This window comes from Sceloporus occidentalis, unplaced genomic scaffold, assembly GCF_023333645.1.
Source record: "Sceloporus occidentalis isolate IW3139 unplaced genomic scaffold, rSceOcc1.0.p SCAF_6, whole genome shotgun sequence".
Classification (NCBI taxonomy): domain Eukaryota; kingdom Metazoa; phylum Chordata; class Lepidosauria; order Squamata; family Phrynosomatidae; genus Sceloporus; species Sceloporus occidentalis.
This window is the reverse complement of record NW_028316986.1, coordinates 93,831,761-93,849,792: the sequence shown is the minus strand read 5'-3', so window position 1 is coordinate 93,849,792 and position 18,032 is coordinate 93,831,761. Positions and strand designations below refer to the sequence as shown.

General features: G+C 38.4%; 1 protein-coding gene across 1 annotated transcript in view; it reads left to right on the top strand.

Annotated features, from left to right (window-relative positions):
• LAMA2 (laminin subunit alpha 2) overlaps nucleotides 1-18,032 on the top strand; it is a 609,129-nt gene that overhangs the window by 536,867 nt on the left and 54,230 nt on the right. Inside the window, exons 46-51 of the mRNA XM_089530405.1 lie at nucleotides 1,835-1,978; nucleotides 4,000-4,133; nucleotides 7,917-8,076; nucleotides 13,386-13,510; nucleotides 14,107-14,269; nucleotides 16,241-16,385. Coding sequence (XP_089386531.1) covers nucleotides 1,835-1,978; nucleotides 4,000-4,133; nucleotides 7,917-8,076; nucleotides 13,386-13,510; nucleotides 14,107-14,269; nucleotides 16,241-16,385 — 871 coding nt within the window. The remainder of the gene's footprint in view (nucleotides 1-1,834; nucleotides 1,979-3,999; nucleotides 4,134-7,916; nucleotides 8,077-13,385; nucleotides 13,511-14,106; nucleotides 14,270-16,240; nucleotides 16,386-18,032) is intronic.

The window sequence follows — 18,032 nt, the reverse complement described above, 5'->3', positions numbered from 1 at the left end:
CACATCTTTGAGTAGAAATCTCTATGATTTTTCCATCCATACTGAATGGAAAAGCCAATGCTGGATGGAAAAGCCAATGGAGTTCAATTTTGGCTATATTAAAAGGTCCAAAATACATGAGTCTTTCAGAGCTAACTGGCCAGGGTAACAATTTGCATATTTCTATATCCTATTGCATTCTATCACGCTCCCATTACTGTGTAACTATACTTAAAAAACTGTTATTTTTAAATTACTCTATCAGGGCAGAATGATATCCATGAAAGTGCATGCTAAAATAAATCAGTTAGTCTTAAAGATGCTGCTGCAGTTTTCTAAGTATTTCCAGAATACCTTTAACATCAAGAACCCAGGCACTAAGAAACAGACTGCTTTGATTCTGACACAGGGGCATCACAAGGGGACATCTCAGAAGGGAGTGTCACCCTTTCTGTTAATGGGAAGGGGTGCTGAAGTCCAGCAGCTTTCCTGACAGGGCAGGAAAGGGAGACTCCATCCCCCACTCAGCCAGCAAGTCCTCCTCCTCCAGGACTTCAGTGGCAGCAGTAGCCTGGCACATTGGCTGGGCAGCACAGAGGCAGGCAGCCAGGCAAGTGAGGAAAGGAGTCTCCCCACCTGCCTGCCACTGCACTGCCCGGTTGATCCAGCAGGCAGTGACAGCTCTTCAGTGGTGGTAATAGTATTGCTGCTGAGGTGGGCAGCATAAAGGAAAGCAGATGAGGAGAAAAGTCCCCCTGTCTGCCTGCCTGCGCCACCTGGTGAAGCTGCCAGGCTACTCTTTGGTGGCAACAGTAGCATGGCATCTTGGCCAGGCAGTGCAGAAGCAGGCAAGTGGGGAGTAGAGTCTCTCCTTCTTCCCGCCTCCATATTAGCCAGCTGAGCTACCATGCTACTGCCACCACCAAAGAGCTGGAGGAAGAGGTTCTCCCAAAACACCCTCTCTTTTGCCCCTCCCAAGTGCCCACCCAGCAGCGTCCTCTGCCACATGCCTCCTAGGCTGCCCACCCTAGTTTCTGGGTTTCAAGAAGCTTTTGACAGGAAGATCACTGCTAGTACCCCCTACCAAAGTTACCACATCAGGTGATACCAACACTAATAACGCCACTGATCTGGCAGACTAGGATGGATCCTTTCTTTTCCTTCTTCCAGTCAGCACTATATACTTTTTATTCTGGTCACCATGCCACTGTCACTTTTGCTGGGGTATTTCTGTCTACCAACTCTCAGCCAGACAATCAACTAAAATTGCTCACTTTTTCCTTGTTTCCATAACAAAATTCTGTAAGCTCAATAAAACAGGACATTATAGAAATGATCCAAGACTTTATTGACTTCATGATTATATGCACATAAATGCCATAGCTTTCTTACATAATGACAATAATATTACAGGAAGAATAAAGTGAAGTCTTAATGAATATTAGAAAATTAGTTCTCAGGATTAAAAGGATTCCACTGAGACAGAACCAGAACTAAAATACGTGAAGCATTTTCACAAAGCAAAGAGAAAGCACGAAGCACATGGATCACAAGATCCACATAGGCCATACACTTAGTTTCCCTTGTGAATTCATTAGCCATTTACTTCTGAATGTATTCAGCAACAGAGGCTTTATAGCTGACCCTTGTCCACATTCACATATTCAAATAATTCTTGTGACAAAATAGCTGAATAACAGTTTGTGCAGAATGCCAGATAAGATTGCCATAGCCTGATGGAAAGAGTGTGTTCATGAATGCATTGTTTGTTTGGGAATATGTAAAGTTTTCATTGCCAGTAATGATCTGTATCACCTGAGTTTTCTCTCCTGTTTTTGTTTCTTCACTATTGAAGATTAAAGTATCTGTGGCTTCTGGAGGCAACTGCATTCGCACATACAGACCAGAAATAAAGAAAGGAAGCTACAACACTGTCATTCTAAATGTAAAGACAAAAACTGCTGACAATCTGCTTTTTTATCTTGGAAGCAACAAATTTGTAAGTCTGCTCTCATTTTCCATTATAAAAATTTATAGTCAGTTCAGAGCTTTGTGTTGATAGATTTAAGATGGAAATCAAAAGGCAGTTTTGATTCTTTGACTCAGAATTGGGGAGGATTAGGAAGGTTAAGAGATCAAGCTATACATCAGCCCTCTGCAGTGCCACTTGCTACCACTGCTGCTGTTGACATGATGTAGTGATTTCTGCTCCCTCCATTAGAAGTGGGACATCATAGTCCTCTGGCTCCATGGTTTACCAATGAGACATAACCAAGCATTATAGTTCACAAATAATTATTGCTCTCAAATCTTTACTCGCATCAAAAGTCCATCCCTCCCACCCTTTGTTCATTCACAGTGTCAAAATAATCTTCCAAGTTCATCACCTGCAGGACTAGCAGTAGAGGGATCTTATCCCATGAACAAATTAACCAGTTTACCTCTTCCAGCTTGAATTCAGGATCCAGGATGTTCCCAAATGTTACCATATCTAAGTTGCCGCCCATCTAGCTGTTGCTGTATGGTTGGCCAGCTGCACAGCTGCCAGCATTTTCCTCTTCACTGGTCACCTGGCAGTTTCCCCAGCTGCCAGAAGCAGCAGGAGAGAAAGATGTTGGCATGACAGTCCCTGATGCAGCCACCCTGTATCCATGCACCCTGTAGCAAACCAGAGCTTCAGCAGTGCACCAGTTCTATAGTGCAGATGCTTTCACTGATGGGTTGTCCAAACCCCAGAATGGTCAGTTCTTTACTCTGAATAAGAAATTGTTCCAAATTTAAATAATTAAAATTGGAATGACTCTTTCCTCAGAGTGAATATAGTGCCACCAGTGCTATACTAGCAGCAAAAATAAAAAAATAAAAAAGATCAAGAAGGAAGAGAAAAGGGATGGTGAGGCAGCTGAGCCATTTCAAGTTGTGCCCTATTTTGTGTCAGAATTGTTGAAGAAGCATATAATCCCAGACTGACAGAAATAAGAATTATTCTTATATGATTGCAATTCAAGTTAAAAAGTAAAGAACGAAAAAGCAGCCTAATCATTTTAAAAAAACTCTTTTACAAATTGAATAAAGATGATTCAAGATTTTTGAAATGACACCATTGGCAGATACAGTTTGCATTTGCTGGGATTCTGATGTGAACAGTGTGAAGGTTATAAAAGCAAGATCAAAAATAATTAAAATGGTCTAGTTTTCTTTCTACTATGAAGGGTTCAGCAGTCACTTTCTGCTTGCCTATGTAGTACTTTTAATTAGGGATAGAAAGAGTATTCAAAGACTTGAACAAAATGAAAAAGAGATTTCTTGAGTGTTGGGAAATGAAGAGAAACCTGGTCAAAGCCACAGCCTCACCAAGAAGCCCTGGCATCAAGCATCAAGGAGATGTAGCATGAATTTTCCTTCTCTCCCACCCGAAGAGACTCATTATCTTCCTTCCCCCCCCCCCACCTGACATTGCCATGTAGTGGCCAAGGGAGAGCAGGAGTAGCAAAAGTTCATCCAGCTATGTTGTGATAGCCAGATGCACAATGATAATGAAAATTAACATTGAAAGTGCCAGGCAAAAGACTATGGTAATCAGGGGTATGTGTACCCTTCCTATCCTACTCTCCATATCAGTACAAATATCTCAAGTGTCAAGTTTGAAAAAATCATATTGGATGACAGCGCTGGCCAGCTGGAGACATGGAAAACACACAAAAAACATCTGGTCCCCATGACAAGCTCATGTGCTACATATGCACATGTGTGTATGTGTGCCAAGGAAGACAGTTGTATTGATTCTAATAGTGCTATGTTTGCACTGATGGGTTACAACTATTGATTTTGCTCCTTATGTGAGCATATTTGGAATAATTCAGTGAGGGTGGGAATTGCATGGCTGTGCTAGTATAATAATAAACTGATATCACTGGTAAGAACAGATGTTATTAAAATTTTCTCTCTCTCTCTCTGTTTGGTTGATTTTGTTCTTATTTCTCTAATGCTATTGATTTTTTAAAAAATTTTTTATATTAGACTGACTTTCTAGCCATAGAAATGCGTAAAGGCAAAGTCGATTTCCTGTGGGATGTTGGGTCTGGAGTTGGACGAGTTGAGTATCCAGATCTAACCATTGATGATGGATTTTGGTACCGAATTGAAGCATCAAGGCAAGTGCTCTGTTCTTTCATGATAGATTTAACGCTTGCAATCTGTTATGGTAGCAGGGCTTTTTCATAGTGGCACCACAATAATGTAGCTCCTTCCTCAAGAGTTTTGGCAGAGTTCTTCCCATCTCATTTTTACAATGTGATCTACCAAATTGTTCAGGTGGCCTTTTTTGGACTGGTGCAAAATGATGTATGCAACCCAGAATTTTTCCATAGAAACATGAGTAGAAAGATAACATTAACTTTCTTAATATTTAAGTACTATTTTTTCATTTCTGAGTTTGATGTATTTGAATCACCTTGAACTGCTCAGTATGTATGGGAAAACAGAATGTAAGCTGCCTTGAATCCCATAAATCCAATAAATTAATGAATAAATAAATAACATGAGTAATACTTTCTGAAATAAGAATTTTAACTTTAGAAAGAAAGAAAAATAAAATCATATAAAAACTTTAGTGAAACTAATATGTTGAGTAACTTTATTATAGCCATTGCCAGTGGCATCCCTAGTCCTAGAGTCACATTGTGGGGGGTGGCCAAAAGGGCATGCTCACCCTTCTTTGCTGCCATGGTGGCAAAGCCAGAAAGGTCGCACTTGCCTTCACCCTTCTCCTTCACGGAGTTGATAGCCTCCTTCTCAGGAGGATGTCACCACTGCACCGAAACGGGAGGGGGGGGGGATGGGACACAGTCACCCTTTTTCAACCCACAGTGCGAGGAGGGCCTGACCAGGTGTCAACCTTCTTCTGAGGTGTCACCTGGTGTGGTCCACACTCCCTGCACCCCCTTGTTGATGCCACTGACCAATTGATTCTCTTTTTTCAGGTTAGCATGCAGCCTCTCTGCTTTTGATGACTTCCCGTAATAACACTCTTCCAATGCAATCCTACCAAAATCTACTCAGAAGTAATTCCCACTGAGTTCAATGGGATTTACTTTCTAGATAAGCATCCATAGAATTGGAACGTCAGTTTCTTTTATGTGAATAGACTCCACAACCCTCCAGCTGCACAATTACAGGAAAGGATTATTAGTTTAATTGACTTAGTGTAATACACTGCTCAAACTAAAAGAGTAATTTGTCGTGGCAGAATATGCTCAGGTTATCTTTGTAATCAAGGGCTTTATATGTTTCAGCAGTGAAGTGGGTGCTCCTTTTCTATATCAAGTACCATACTAATGAAGTCAATTCTGTCAATCCTTCCCAAATGATAATCTCCTGCTTGGATTTAGGAGTAACAGCTGAGTGGATAGAACCTCCACAGTTGTACTGCCCATAGCAAGAAGAATTAAAAAAAAAAAAAATGCCCAGAACCTAGTAGCAATGCTTGGAAAATGAGGTGAAAATCTGGACATGTAACAGCTTTCAGCAAAATTGTTCTGAGAAATAAAGTAAAGGAGCCCTCATGGCACAGTGGTTAAATGCCTGTACAGCAGTCACTCAAAACCATAAGGTTGCAAGTTCAATACCAGTGAAAGAGCTCAAGCTCAACTCAGGCTAGTATCCTTTTGAGGTCGCTAAAATGAGTCCCCAGATTGTTGGGGGCAATTAGCTTATAGCTGTAAAACGCTTAGACACTGTTAGTTCAGTATGAAGCGGTATGTACATGAAGCTGTTTGTTTTATACGTTTTTGAGCTTTAAAATATTGTTATTTGTCAATGATTTTTCTCTGACAGTAGCTTCTCTGCCAGACACTGTGGCTGATAACTGTTTAAAAACAAAAAGATGCAGATTTATAATTACTTTGTTAGTGTTTCAAGTCAAGACCCAGTAGTGCTGTACACATAATGGTTGCAGGTGAATATGCATTTAGCCCACATAGAATCACTTTTACTTGGGGAGGTAGGGGGCACTTTTCATTTCAGTGTTTCAGATAACAGGCAGTTATTTCTTCAGTGCACATACAAATAATTATTGTAAGATATAAAAAGTATGGTAGTTAGTAGTCTGAACAGACTGACCAGCAATATCCTTGGAAGCCAAGATGGTCAAATTGAGGCTGCTGAACTGAGTAGAGAGGTGGAGGACAGGGGTCTTGGAGATGTCTCATACACAGAGTCACCATGGGTCAGGGATGATTCAAGGGCAGTTAACAACAACAAAGTCCGAGCAGGAGGGAGAGTGAGGTAGCAGCCACAAACCATTGGTGAGAAAATGGTTCTCAACCTTGAACAGTTGGTGAGAAAATATAGCAAATACTTTAAAGGATGCATGTATTTCTGTGAAATTTAATCATGATTGCTTTCAAAGAGGAAAGAATCTTTTGTGGCTGTATTTCTAACACCTTTTTGTGGAAAAAAGATGTATCAACAAAGAGACTACTCTGACAGGACATGCTTGATATTTAGTAGCTTAGAATTTTCCTCTTATTTTCCTGTATTAGATACATTTTGGATGGGAATGTTGAGATCAAATATTATGAGAGCATTTTTAATCCTGCTTGAAATTATATTGAAACAGTTTGTAGTATGTTTGCAGTTAGGTTTCTACATACACCAGTTAACTAGTCTTATCTATAAAATATTTATTCATGTTTTGTTATGTAAATTATTTGAATCATAGTAATGCTTAGTATATTTCATACTTAAGTCCAGTTATACAATAGGCACTATTAGAATTGGCTAGCACTGTTGTTGTTGATATTGTCAGTTGACTAATCAATAAACTTGTTGTTGTTGTTAACACCTTTGCCAGTAATTTTCATGACAGTGCAATTTATGATATTTCCTAGATAATATTCACCAAGGAATGCTGTGTATATTCTGTTAACATCATCAGTTCATTGAGACAAATCAGTTTGGAATTTAGACTCCTGACATTTACAAACAAAGGGAAAATATTAATAATTCTGCTCCATATAATAAAAGATATTGTTGATTCGTGGAAAGCAGTAAATCTTGATTGAACAAATAAATGCATTAAGGGATTTATTTATTTTTTAAAAAATCAATCTAAGGCTTTCACTTTTATATAGAATGATTTAAAGCTTAATTTTTCATTTGTTCTGTTCAAATAAAGTTTAGATATAACTTTATTCTTGTTACTTGTGCAGGCTATACAAGAAGGGAAGTACAGTATATTATTCTGTTTGATGAAGTATGGGAGATTTGTTGTGGGATTGAAAGACAAAAAACTCCAATAAGAAATGCTCAGAAAGTTACTTTTCATAAGAATTAATGTAATAACAGTCTAAAGCCATCCATAATTTTGTAGTGGTAGAATGGTGGTTTTGGGACCAATCAGTTATGGGGGACTTGAGTATGCCATTATATTTGTTTTTCTTGAAAATATATCTCCAAGTTCCACCAATAAGGAATGGGGCTAATGTGCATTGCCAAGGAAATATCTCTTCCATATGCATAGGATGGTGGGGAGGACTTGCAGAAAGCTACTGTGAAGGGATATAGAAAGTGAGTCTTGTAGAGCTAGCTCATATAACATTGTGGTGGCTTCTCTGGAATCCCCTCACAAAAAATGAACACAACACCATTGGTGGCTTCCCAACTTCTCCCCTTAATTAGCTGCCACTCAAGACATCTGAGGTCAAACAAGTGTGATGAGCTTTAACCAATGGGAATCTGGCCTATTGGCCAACCTCTTTTCAAGAGATCAGCAAACAGATAGTTATGCTGGAATCCTGTGTACTTTTTCTAACAAGAGTTGTGTGCAGAATTTGTGAAAATGTCACACCGTTTTTATTCAGTTAGCAGAATTTGTGGATTTATGAATTAACTGATTGATAGTAATATTCTCTTCCCTGATTTTTGTTTATTTTTAGAACTGGAAGAAATGGCACAATTTCTGTACAGGCATTGGAAGGTCCTAAAGCCACCATTGTGCCAAGTCTCTTCAGTGCAATTTCTCCACCTGGTTACACAATTTTGGATGTAGATGCAAATGCCATGCTGTTTGTTGGAGGCCTAACAGGGAAAATAAAGGTAGTGATCCTCTGTGAACAAGTCACCGTGGGTTTCCAAGGCTGAGCAAGGATTCAAATGCTGATCTCCCAGAGTCCTAGTCTAGCACTCAGTTGTATACTCAGTCCTTATTATTGTTGTCTCCAAGACAAGAAGTGAAAAATATTGCTTGGATGGAGATGTAAGGTACTGCACTTAGGGCGGAAAAACGAAAAGCACAGATATAGGATGGAGGACACCTGGCTGAATGAAACTACGCGTGAAAGGGATCTAGGAGTCCAAGTAGACCACAAGTTGAACATGAGTCAACAGTGCAATGCGGCAGCTAACAAGGCCAATGCGATTTTAGGCTGCATCAATAGAGGTATAGTGTCTAGATCAAGGGAAGTCATAGTGCCACTATATTCTGCTCTGGTCAGGCCCCACCTGCAATATTGTGTCCAGTTCTGGGCACCACAATTCAAAAAGGACATTGAGAAACTGGAGCGTGTCCAAAGGAGGGCGACTAAAATGGTGAAAGGTCTGGAAACCATGCCCTACGAGGAACGACTTAGGGAGCTGGGGATGTTTAGCCTGGAGAAGAGAAGATTAAGAGGTGATATGATAGCCCTGTTCAAATATTTGAAGGGATGTCATATTGAGGAGGGAGCAAGCTTGTTTTCTGCTGCTTCAGAGACTAGGACCCGAAGCAATGGATGCAAACTGCAGGAAAAGAGATTCCACCTCAACATTAGGAGGAACTTCCTGACAGTAAGGGCTGTTTGACAGTGGAACAAACTCCCTCGGAGTGTAGTGGATTCTCCTTCCTTGGAGGTCTTCAAGCAGAGGCTGGATGGTCATCTGTCGGCGATGCTTTGATTGTGATTTCCTGCATGGCAGGGGGTTGGACTGGATGGCCCCTGTGGTCTCTTCCAACTCTATGATTCTATGATTCTATGAGATATAGTGGGATGTCATAGACTCGGTTACACACAGCAGTTACATCAGTTGTATCACAGCAGTTACTTCTACACTGAAAGTGTTTGATACTTGTATTTAACACCACAAGTCCCCTTCCACGTACCTAAAAACAAAAACCAGCCCCTCCTGAACGCCAGAAATGACTAAGAATGTTTATATGAAGTTTTGTAGCTGGACATAGGTAGGCCAAGCAAGTGTAATCTCATCCTGACTTGTATCAGCAGTCTCTCCCAACAACTCTAATCCTTACAAAATTCTAAAGCAAGGTGGAATGGGGAAGATAGAGTATAGATTAAAAAAAATGCCCTTGCTGCTAAGAACAGTTTTACCTCTGTAACTCCCTGTATAATGATGTATTTTTAAATATTGTAAGACAGATCTAGTATACATACAGTTACCTGTTAGGTATATTCACTACCATGGTCAGTATATTTTAACAACAAATAGGCCTGGTTAACTCAGTACATTTTTCACTACTCAAAAGGATCATACAATGTCATGCTTAACCCCATCCAGGCAGATTTTTCTCCCCAAGGATTATGTTTTGCTGTACAATTACTGTATACTTTCCAAAATTTTCTTTACTTCCATTAAAAAAAAACTTTGGAAAGTATAATTGTGCAGCAAAATTATAATTGTGCAGCATTAAATAAGGCATTTCTCCTCCTTCATGGTAGTAAACATTAAATAATGAGCCATGGCATTCAAAATCAGTCTATCAATCAGGGAACTGTCTGTTATCCCCTCTATTGTAAACCGCTCGGATTCCCAGTGATTGGGCGGTATATAAATAAAACCTATTATTATTATTATTATTATTATTATTATTATTATTTGAACTGTGCTGCTGAAGAACATGCCATAATGGAATGTTCAGTTATGCTATAATGGAAAAAGCCAGTTGTTTTGTGCCAAAATACTAGGTTGGGGGGAGGAGGCACTGACTAACTGTTTAGTTCTGTCAGTAGTGACATGAACATGTACAGTGTGCCCTTTCCTTATGCAGGGGACCTGTTCTGGACCCCATCCCCCCCACACACACACACTAAGGCAAATCCCGCATATGATGAAGCCCCATTAATTCAAATGGGGCACATCCGCACAGCATGGCCCCATTCACCATATTAGGGCTTGCCATCTGCGTAACCTCAAATCCATGTATGGCAAGCCCGCATACATCACGGGCACACTCTACCAGGTAACAGTGCATTAATAGTAGTTAAAAACAACAACTAGCCTGGGCCCAAAACAGAATCTTCTTCTAAAATGCAGCATGAGTGCAGTATCAGTTATCACCCATTACTGAACCAATGATTACCCAAAGTCCTTGATACAACATTATTATAAGCATACTTTTGCTGTGGTGATAGATATCAGGATGTGCCAGAATAAGGCAAGGATAAAGAAGCATAATCTCTTTTAGACTGTCTCAGTTGCCTGGGATTCAGGTCAGCTTTCCCAACACAAACTGCATCGGTAGCCTTGATGAACAATGTGTGCTTAGACCTCAGAAAGGGAACTTTGGCCTGGCTGTTCATTTGGGATATAATTAATCATCATATATGAAGAGGAAGGCTTTCATGGCCGGCATCCATAGTTTTTTGTGGGTTTTTCGGGCTATGTGGCCATGTTCTAGAAGAATTTCTTCCTGACATTTCGTCAGCATCTGTGGCTGGCATCTTCAGAGAAACTGAAGATGCCAGCCACAGATGCTGGTGAGACATCAGGAAGAAACTCTTCTAGAACATGGCCACATAGCCCGAAAAACCCACAAAAAACTACAATCATCATATCTTTCTGAACTAGCTTGAAGAAGGTCTCAGGACATTGCCAGGGCTTGAGGGTAGTAGAAGCAAAACCTTCTCCTATTCTCCAGTTCAATATTTCTGTATATCATGTTTTAAATGATAGTGGCCATACCCAGGCTACAAACTCTCTGGGAGCAGAGAGCCATGGCTTTTCTCACCTGTTGATCCTCTATCCAGTCATCTGCCTTTGCTTGCTTACCTGTTCTGTGACACACTTGGAGTTGTGCTCATTATAGGAGGAGGAGAAGGAATGTACAGAATGAGTGGAAAGAAGACTTTATCCTATCTCTGATTGCACTCTAAAATGAAAGGATATGCTGTGGTTCTGGGAACCATGTTAAGATGGTACTTTCCAATTTCATTTTGAATATTCAGTAGAGAAGAATGCTTTAGTATTGAAAAATAAATACCCTTTTCACCTCTCAGCTTGCTTATTTTTTTTATAAAAATGGTCTTTTTCAGTTTAATGTACTTTTTCAGTTTGACTGAAATAGAATACATTGCCTATTTATCATGGAGTTTTCAAAAGTGATATTGAATATACAATTCACCAATTAAAATATTCACCGTGACCTTGGAATAAATCATTGAAGTTGTTAGACTTTCATGTCATGCCTCTCTTTGAAAGTCAAGTTGCTCTTCTCCATATGCTCACACATTAATATTTTTAATATTAATAATTGCTTCATGAAAAGTAGCAGGTGCTTGTGAGTCTCAAATTGCTAAATATCTGGAATTGAATCTAACTCATATTGATGAAGTAAAACATAAAAGAAAATTGGATACTTTTGGAAAAGACAAGTTGTTCTTTAGAACAAAATATTTTCAAGTAGTGCATATGACCTATTTTGCTTTTATTTTGTGAATAATAACTGCTAGCTTGTGAGCAAAATAAATAAATAAAGCTCTGCCAAAATTATTAATTTAATATTATCAATAGGCTACACTGGATAGTAATCTTAGTTTTCCTTTCAGTCTAGATTTCAATAATAAAGTAAGATTATTTACAAACTTGATTGTTCCCATATTTTTGTATAGAAAAACATTGAAATATACTGTAATTCAGCTATTATAGAACACAAAAATAGTAATTTGTATACTGAGACCCACCTGAAACAAAACACACAAACAAGGTTTGCAGGAATTGAAAACAATGTTAACAGTTTGCCACCGGGTAAGCCATCTTTATGGCTTTTATGTCAAATAGCCTCCGCTTACTTGCTTAGCTGGCTGACTCAGATATGAATAATCTTCAGCAAGGAAAGCAGAATGTAAATTATGGCAATGTGTAATCACTCTCTGTAATGCATCCACAAGAACCCCACATAGCACTAAAATTTTCCATGACCCCAGCATTAGTTATATTTGAATAGCAAGGTTTTATTCCTCATTGGACAGAAGCAAGTTCCCCTGCTTCTACTAAAGAAGCAGAATGGCATCTTGATATTACAGCTCCAGCTATGACCACAGTTGATAATGACTATGCCAGGAATGAATAGAAGGGGATAGAAATACCAATAGGAAAGTCAGTAATATTTGATTTATAAATAGGTATGTAAAGATTTTTTTTCTTTCAAGAGAAATCAGCAACTGCATCAAAAAAATTTCCCTCCCATGTATGAGCTAAAGGATGTGTGCTTCCCCCACCAGTGCTTTTTTCTGCCTTTTGCACTAGTCTCTCTTCACTTTTGTTAAGCAAAACCTGTATACATACACACATGGCAAGGGCAAAAAAAATGCAAACAATTCATGCAGTGCTTACATTTTTTAAAAAGTCCATACTGAAAAAATATATGCAAAAATCTATTATTGTTCTGCTTGTTGACAGACCATGAATATCTCAAGCTTGTCTGGATTAAACTTCAGCCTGTCCGCCCTTATCCAATCCTTTACTGGAATCACTAGTTTAGAACTAAAACTGCTTTGGTTGCAGTGGAAAGAAGAAATAGAATTGAGACACTGAATCCCAAATCTCCAGATAACCTCTCCTTGTGGTTTCATGTATATGTTAAATAACATAAAATGCAAGACAGAATCCTGAGGGACTGCACATACTACCAAGATGTCAAACAGGAATCCCACAGCACAAGCTTCTGTGCTTTCTCCTCGAGAAAGGAGAAAAGCTACTGTAAATTCAGTCCCTCCAAATCTCATCCTAGCAAGGCAGTCCAGAAGGATACCATGATCTCAAAAGCTGCCAAGCAGTTTCCTGTTATAGGTCATCCACCAAGGTCATGAAAAACATTTATGTTTTATAACAAGACCTGAAACCAGAAATGTATCCAGATAATGTATCTCCTGTAGGAACCCTTGGAGCTGAGACCCTGCTTCACCACCCTAGGACCTTGCACCAAAATGTAACTTTTTTGATGGGCCAGTAATTGCTCAGCATGACAGAATTTAGGGAAAGCTTTTTTAGAAACAGTCTTACAGATGCTGTTGTTGGATGGTCATGTTATGGTGAAGCAATGTAAGGTCTTGGCCCTTCTGTGCTTAGAGTTATAACACTGTTTTCCATTAACAAAGAGCTCAGAACTCAGCCATCATGCTTTGTATTTTCAGAAATCTGAGGCTGTAAGAGTCACTACTTTCACTGGCTGTATGGGAGAGACCTATTTGGACAGCAAACCAATAGGCCTGTGGAATTTCAGAGACATTGAAGGAGAGTGTAAAGGCTGTGCTGTAAGGTAAGATTTTCCTTATCTTTTCTATTTTTAATTCTCTTTAATGTACAAAATATTTGACCAAATAAAACCAGATTTCTTTTACAATGATAAATGATATACAATTATCAATCATATTTTTATTCTGCTCTTCAAGAATTGTAGATCTATATGGCAGATATAAACAATTAGATTTGCTTTGTGGAATATACCCATATCAAATATAATTGAAGAATGAGTAATCTAAACCTTTCTTTAAAAATTATTAACAGCCTCTAGTTATCTTTTCTAAATCTTCTCTTCTATTATGTCTGCTTCACATAGACATTTGTCCATAGGAAACAACATTTTATAATCATCATTGTTTGGTGAAGGGGCCAACAATAAATAAAGTACTTTAGAAACCATGTTATTTGAGACAGGTCATCAGACTAAAAAAGAAAGAAAGAAAGAAAGAATACTGTAGGTGTTAACTCCAATCTCCTACTTAAGTCCTACTGGTAAGAAAATTTATACCAGTTTCAGGTTTCAGAAAAATCTTCAGTTCCCTATTATTGCTGTTTGTATATAGCAGTTTTGGCAATTTCTGTCTGAATTTTGAACATTCCTCTCCCCCTTAGTCCACAGGTGGCAGATGGTGAGGGCACAGTTCAGTTTGATGGAGAAGGTTATGCCATGGTGAGCCGCCCAATAAGATGGAATCCAAATATCTCCATGGTTATGTTCAAGTTCAAGACATTTTCTTCTACTGCTCTTCTAATGTACCTTGCTACAATTGACTTGGTAAGCATAACCTAAATACTTCCTGGGTTTTTTTTTGTTGTTGTTGTTAACATTGTGGAGTATACAGTTCCCACTGAGATTAAAATGTATGCCATTAAGTGGCAGATGTCACTTAAATGAAGACAGTGAATTATATGACTTGTGCAAGACCATTTATTGACCATTTATAAGGGCAGTGCAGCAACTTGCAAAATGTTGTTAGTAGGATTCTGCGCAGATTGTGACAGTGATTATGTGTACTGCTTTTAATGAATATTGCTTTTTAAATTGCACTGTGATAGAGTCATTAATTTTGGGCTAATAATATTTATTTATTTATTTATTTATACCCCGCTCTTCAGCCAAGGCTATCAGAGCGGCTTACAATTTGTAAATCAGACATTTCCCTGCCCTCAGGCTTACAATCTAAAAAAAGACAGACACAAAAGGAGAAGGGAATGGCACTGGGGAAGGGGGAAAATCCAGCGGATCTACACTCGTAGGCCTGTTGGAGCTGGCTTGCCTCTCTCTCCTTAAGATGGTGGCTGAAGGGAGGGTCATCTTCTTTGCAGGCAAGGCCTGTTGGAGCTGACCTGCCTCTCTCTCCCCAGGATGGTGGCTGAAGGGAGGGCTATATGTCTCTAACAGGCCTTTTCTCTTTTCAGTTATGTTCAGGCATAAGATAATATCAAAATATATTTCACTGGAATTATTTTCCTTATTTTTAGAAAAATATACATGATTTTGTGTTAATTTCTTTGAATGTAAATAAAAGTAGTGCATACACAGTAGGTAGGAGAGCCATGTGGTGTAGTGGTTTGAGCATTGGACTACAACTCTGGAGACCAGGGTTAAAATCTCCATTCACCCCTGGAAATCCACTGTGCGATCTTGGACAAGTCATACTCTATCAGCTCAGATGAAGGCAAAGGCAAACCTCCTCTGAACAAATCTTGCAAAGAAATCCCTGTGATACATTTGCCTTAGGATCACCATATGATGGAAATTACTCAAAGGCGCACAAGAACAACACATTTTAAGCAGACAGTGTGGGGTGCAATCCCTCTCCATAAGGGGGTGTACAGACTGTATGCAAATGAATACAAACAGGGCTCAATAGAATTCCTGTTTGTTTTCAGTCAGTCATACATAGACTCAGCAGACAATAACACTCCAGAGAATAAGAGGATTCTCCTTATTCTCTGGAAGATCTTGATCTCAGACAAATTGGACACTACAGAAATCTGTGACTGGATAATAGTATGGTATGGAAGGCCACATAAAGCTCCTGGTTCCCATAAAGATCTATGAAATGTGTTCAAATGATAATGGAAATATTATAGGTGATAATAAAACAATTAAAATAATGTAATTTAGATATAATTAGCATATGACTATTTGAAAACTGCATATTTTCAGTTGGTTATGTTAGGTCTTTCATTTAATTTCAAAAACAATGACAGACTTAGAACTGCTGTATAGGTAACAAAAAGCTCAGTGTATATTACAGAAATGGTTAAAATTCTGTTTCTCAGCCAGCATATAAATCAGCCTAAATCCTATTGCTATGCAATATACTGATCATAACTGATTTAGTAGGCCTGCTCTAGTTGTGATTGGCAATTAGATTGAAGCCAGTATTTTTTCAAAGCACTCAGTTCAAGTAAATAAGAAGGATATTAATTGGCAGCAATGAGTTGGAAGTTTATTATGCAAACAGTGTTTAAGTTACATTATCTAGATCTTAGTGATTAAAAGAAGCTCTTCTTAGTACATAATACTACCTCGCCAACCCATTCATAGTAGATTTCTCAACTGAACCCCCTGGCTTGAGTTACATTAACTTAAAGAGGGGTTAGTGACTCTTGCATACCACCCAATGATGAAGTGGGAACTGGAAGCTGAAGACTCACTTTGAATTTTTTTTTCTTCAGAAAAGTAGAACCTGGCTTTCAGTAACTAAATAAGATTTCTAATGCTTCTCATTAACAGAAAGATTTCATGAGCATTGAACTCAGTGATGGGCATATTAAAGTCAGCTATGATCTGGGTTCAGGAACAGCTTCGGTTGTCAGCAACCAAAACCATAATGATGGGAAATGGAAGTCATTCACCTTGTCAAGAATTCTAAAACAAGGTGAGTTCCTGCAGGGATAACATCATAAACATTCTAATTATCTTATCCAGCACAGCTAACTACCTAATCATGGAGAAGATGATGTATAAAATTGCTGGGTTTAGAAAGTTGTAAAAGACTTAGCTGCTTCTTCTGCTTTCAATTACAGATGTCTCAGGTTAGCTGTGACTGATTGCAGTGTCAAACAGGTCTTGTATGATTTTCTTTTGGAAATGGTACCTTAATTTTTCAGGCATAATTCTGCCATACAGCTACCCAAATTACACTCTCAAATTCATCTGAACAGAGGTGGGGGTGGGGTGGGGAAATAACGTGAAGTTCTCTGATGTTTTTCCAAGTTCATAAACAAGCCTATGCTATTACTGTTAGAATGCAAATTGAGTTTGCACTTCGCAGTGCCTTTTGTAACCTGGGTATATCAAAGTGTGAGATGCTAGAAATTTAATAATCTGTCTACAATACATAATAGGCCTATTTTGCCAAAGATCACAGTTCCTTGTACTGCAAGCAGAAAAGGCTTTCCACATATAAGAGGGATCTTAAAAACTATATGATGACTAATAAAAATGAAAGCCACTTATATGTAGCAGGGGTGAGCAACTATGACCAAAAATTCCCACCAGACATAGCCAGTGGTGAAGGATTATGTGAACTGCTCTCTTAAAAATAGCCAGAATGCAACAGCTGTCCACACCTGATCTGCAAGAAATTCAGTGAAACCAAAAATAATTTTAATGACATTAGTGATATTTCAGAACATAATTGCACATCCCTGTTGTAAATGTAGAAGATATGTTACAACATTAGCTTTCCAAAAGATTCAACTGTCTAACTTGGTCCTAAAATCTTAAAATCATTTGTGTGGATTCATTAAAAAAAAAGTTCCAGATTTGTGTCTGGAAAGAAAAATATTCTAGTGTTGTGTCAGATGCTATAAAACCATATATCAGGTACAAAGCATTGCATGTGTTCCCACAGTATTATTCTGAGTGACAAAGGCGAGTTAACCATTTTCTAAGATTTCCTGCTATTATTCAAGGGCATCCAAAGGAATGGGGTGGAAGCACCCTAGTAGTGTGTGAGTATAATAACTGTGCATTGTACATGGTATTACATCAAATATGAGCATTTTTCTCCTGGTTATGCACATACTTTGATCCTTGCTTATTGTCACTTTCACTGACATCTAGAAGCTACAAACAGTACAAAAACTCTTCACAAGTTTGAATTTGACAGCACTAATACAAAATGCAAAACTTTATGGGGAGGAACATTTTTAAAAGCTTAATAGTGTATTTAATATTTTTGTGTCATCAACCTTTTCATAAAAGCTTAATAATTTCATAGGAATTGTGAAGGAAAAGATCCCCTTATTCCAGAATGATTTCCTTCATCACAGAAAAATGAGAAGCACTGGAGAGACTAGGGGGAAGTATCTTTGGGAAAAAAATGGATACACTTGGTTAGGATTGGGGCTCTACAAGAGGCTGTTCATTTTACTTTTCACTTTCACCGTTTACTTTTAATAATCAGTCCCTTTTTACTTCAGGCTGACATAAAAGAATGTTCTCATTATTTGCAAAATAACTGATTGTTTTTTGTGTCATTTTTTGGGACTGTAAATTTTGTACATGAAGAAGTACAGAT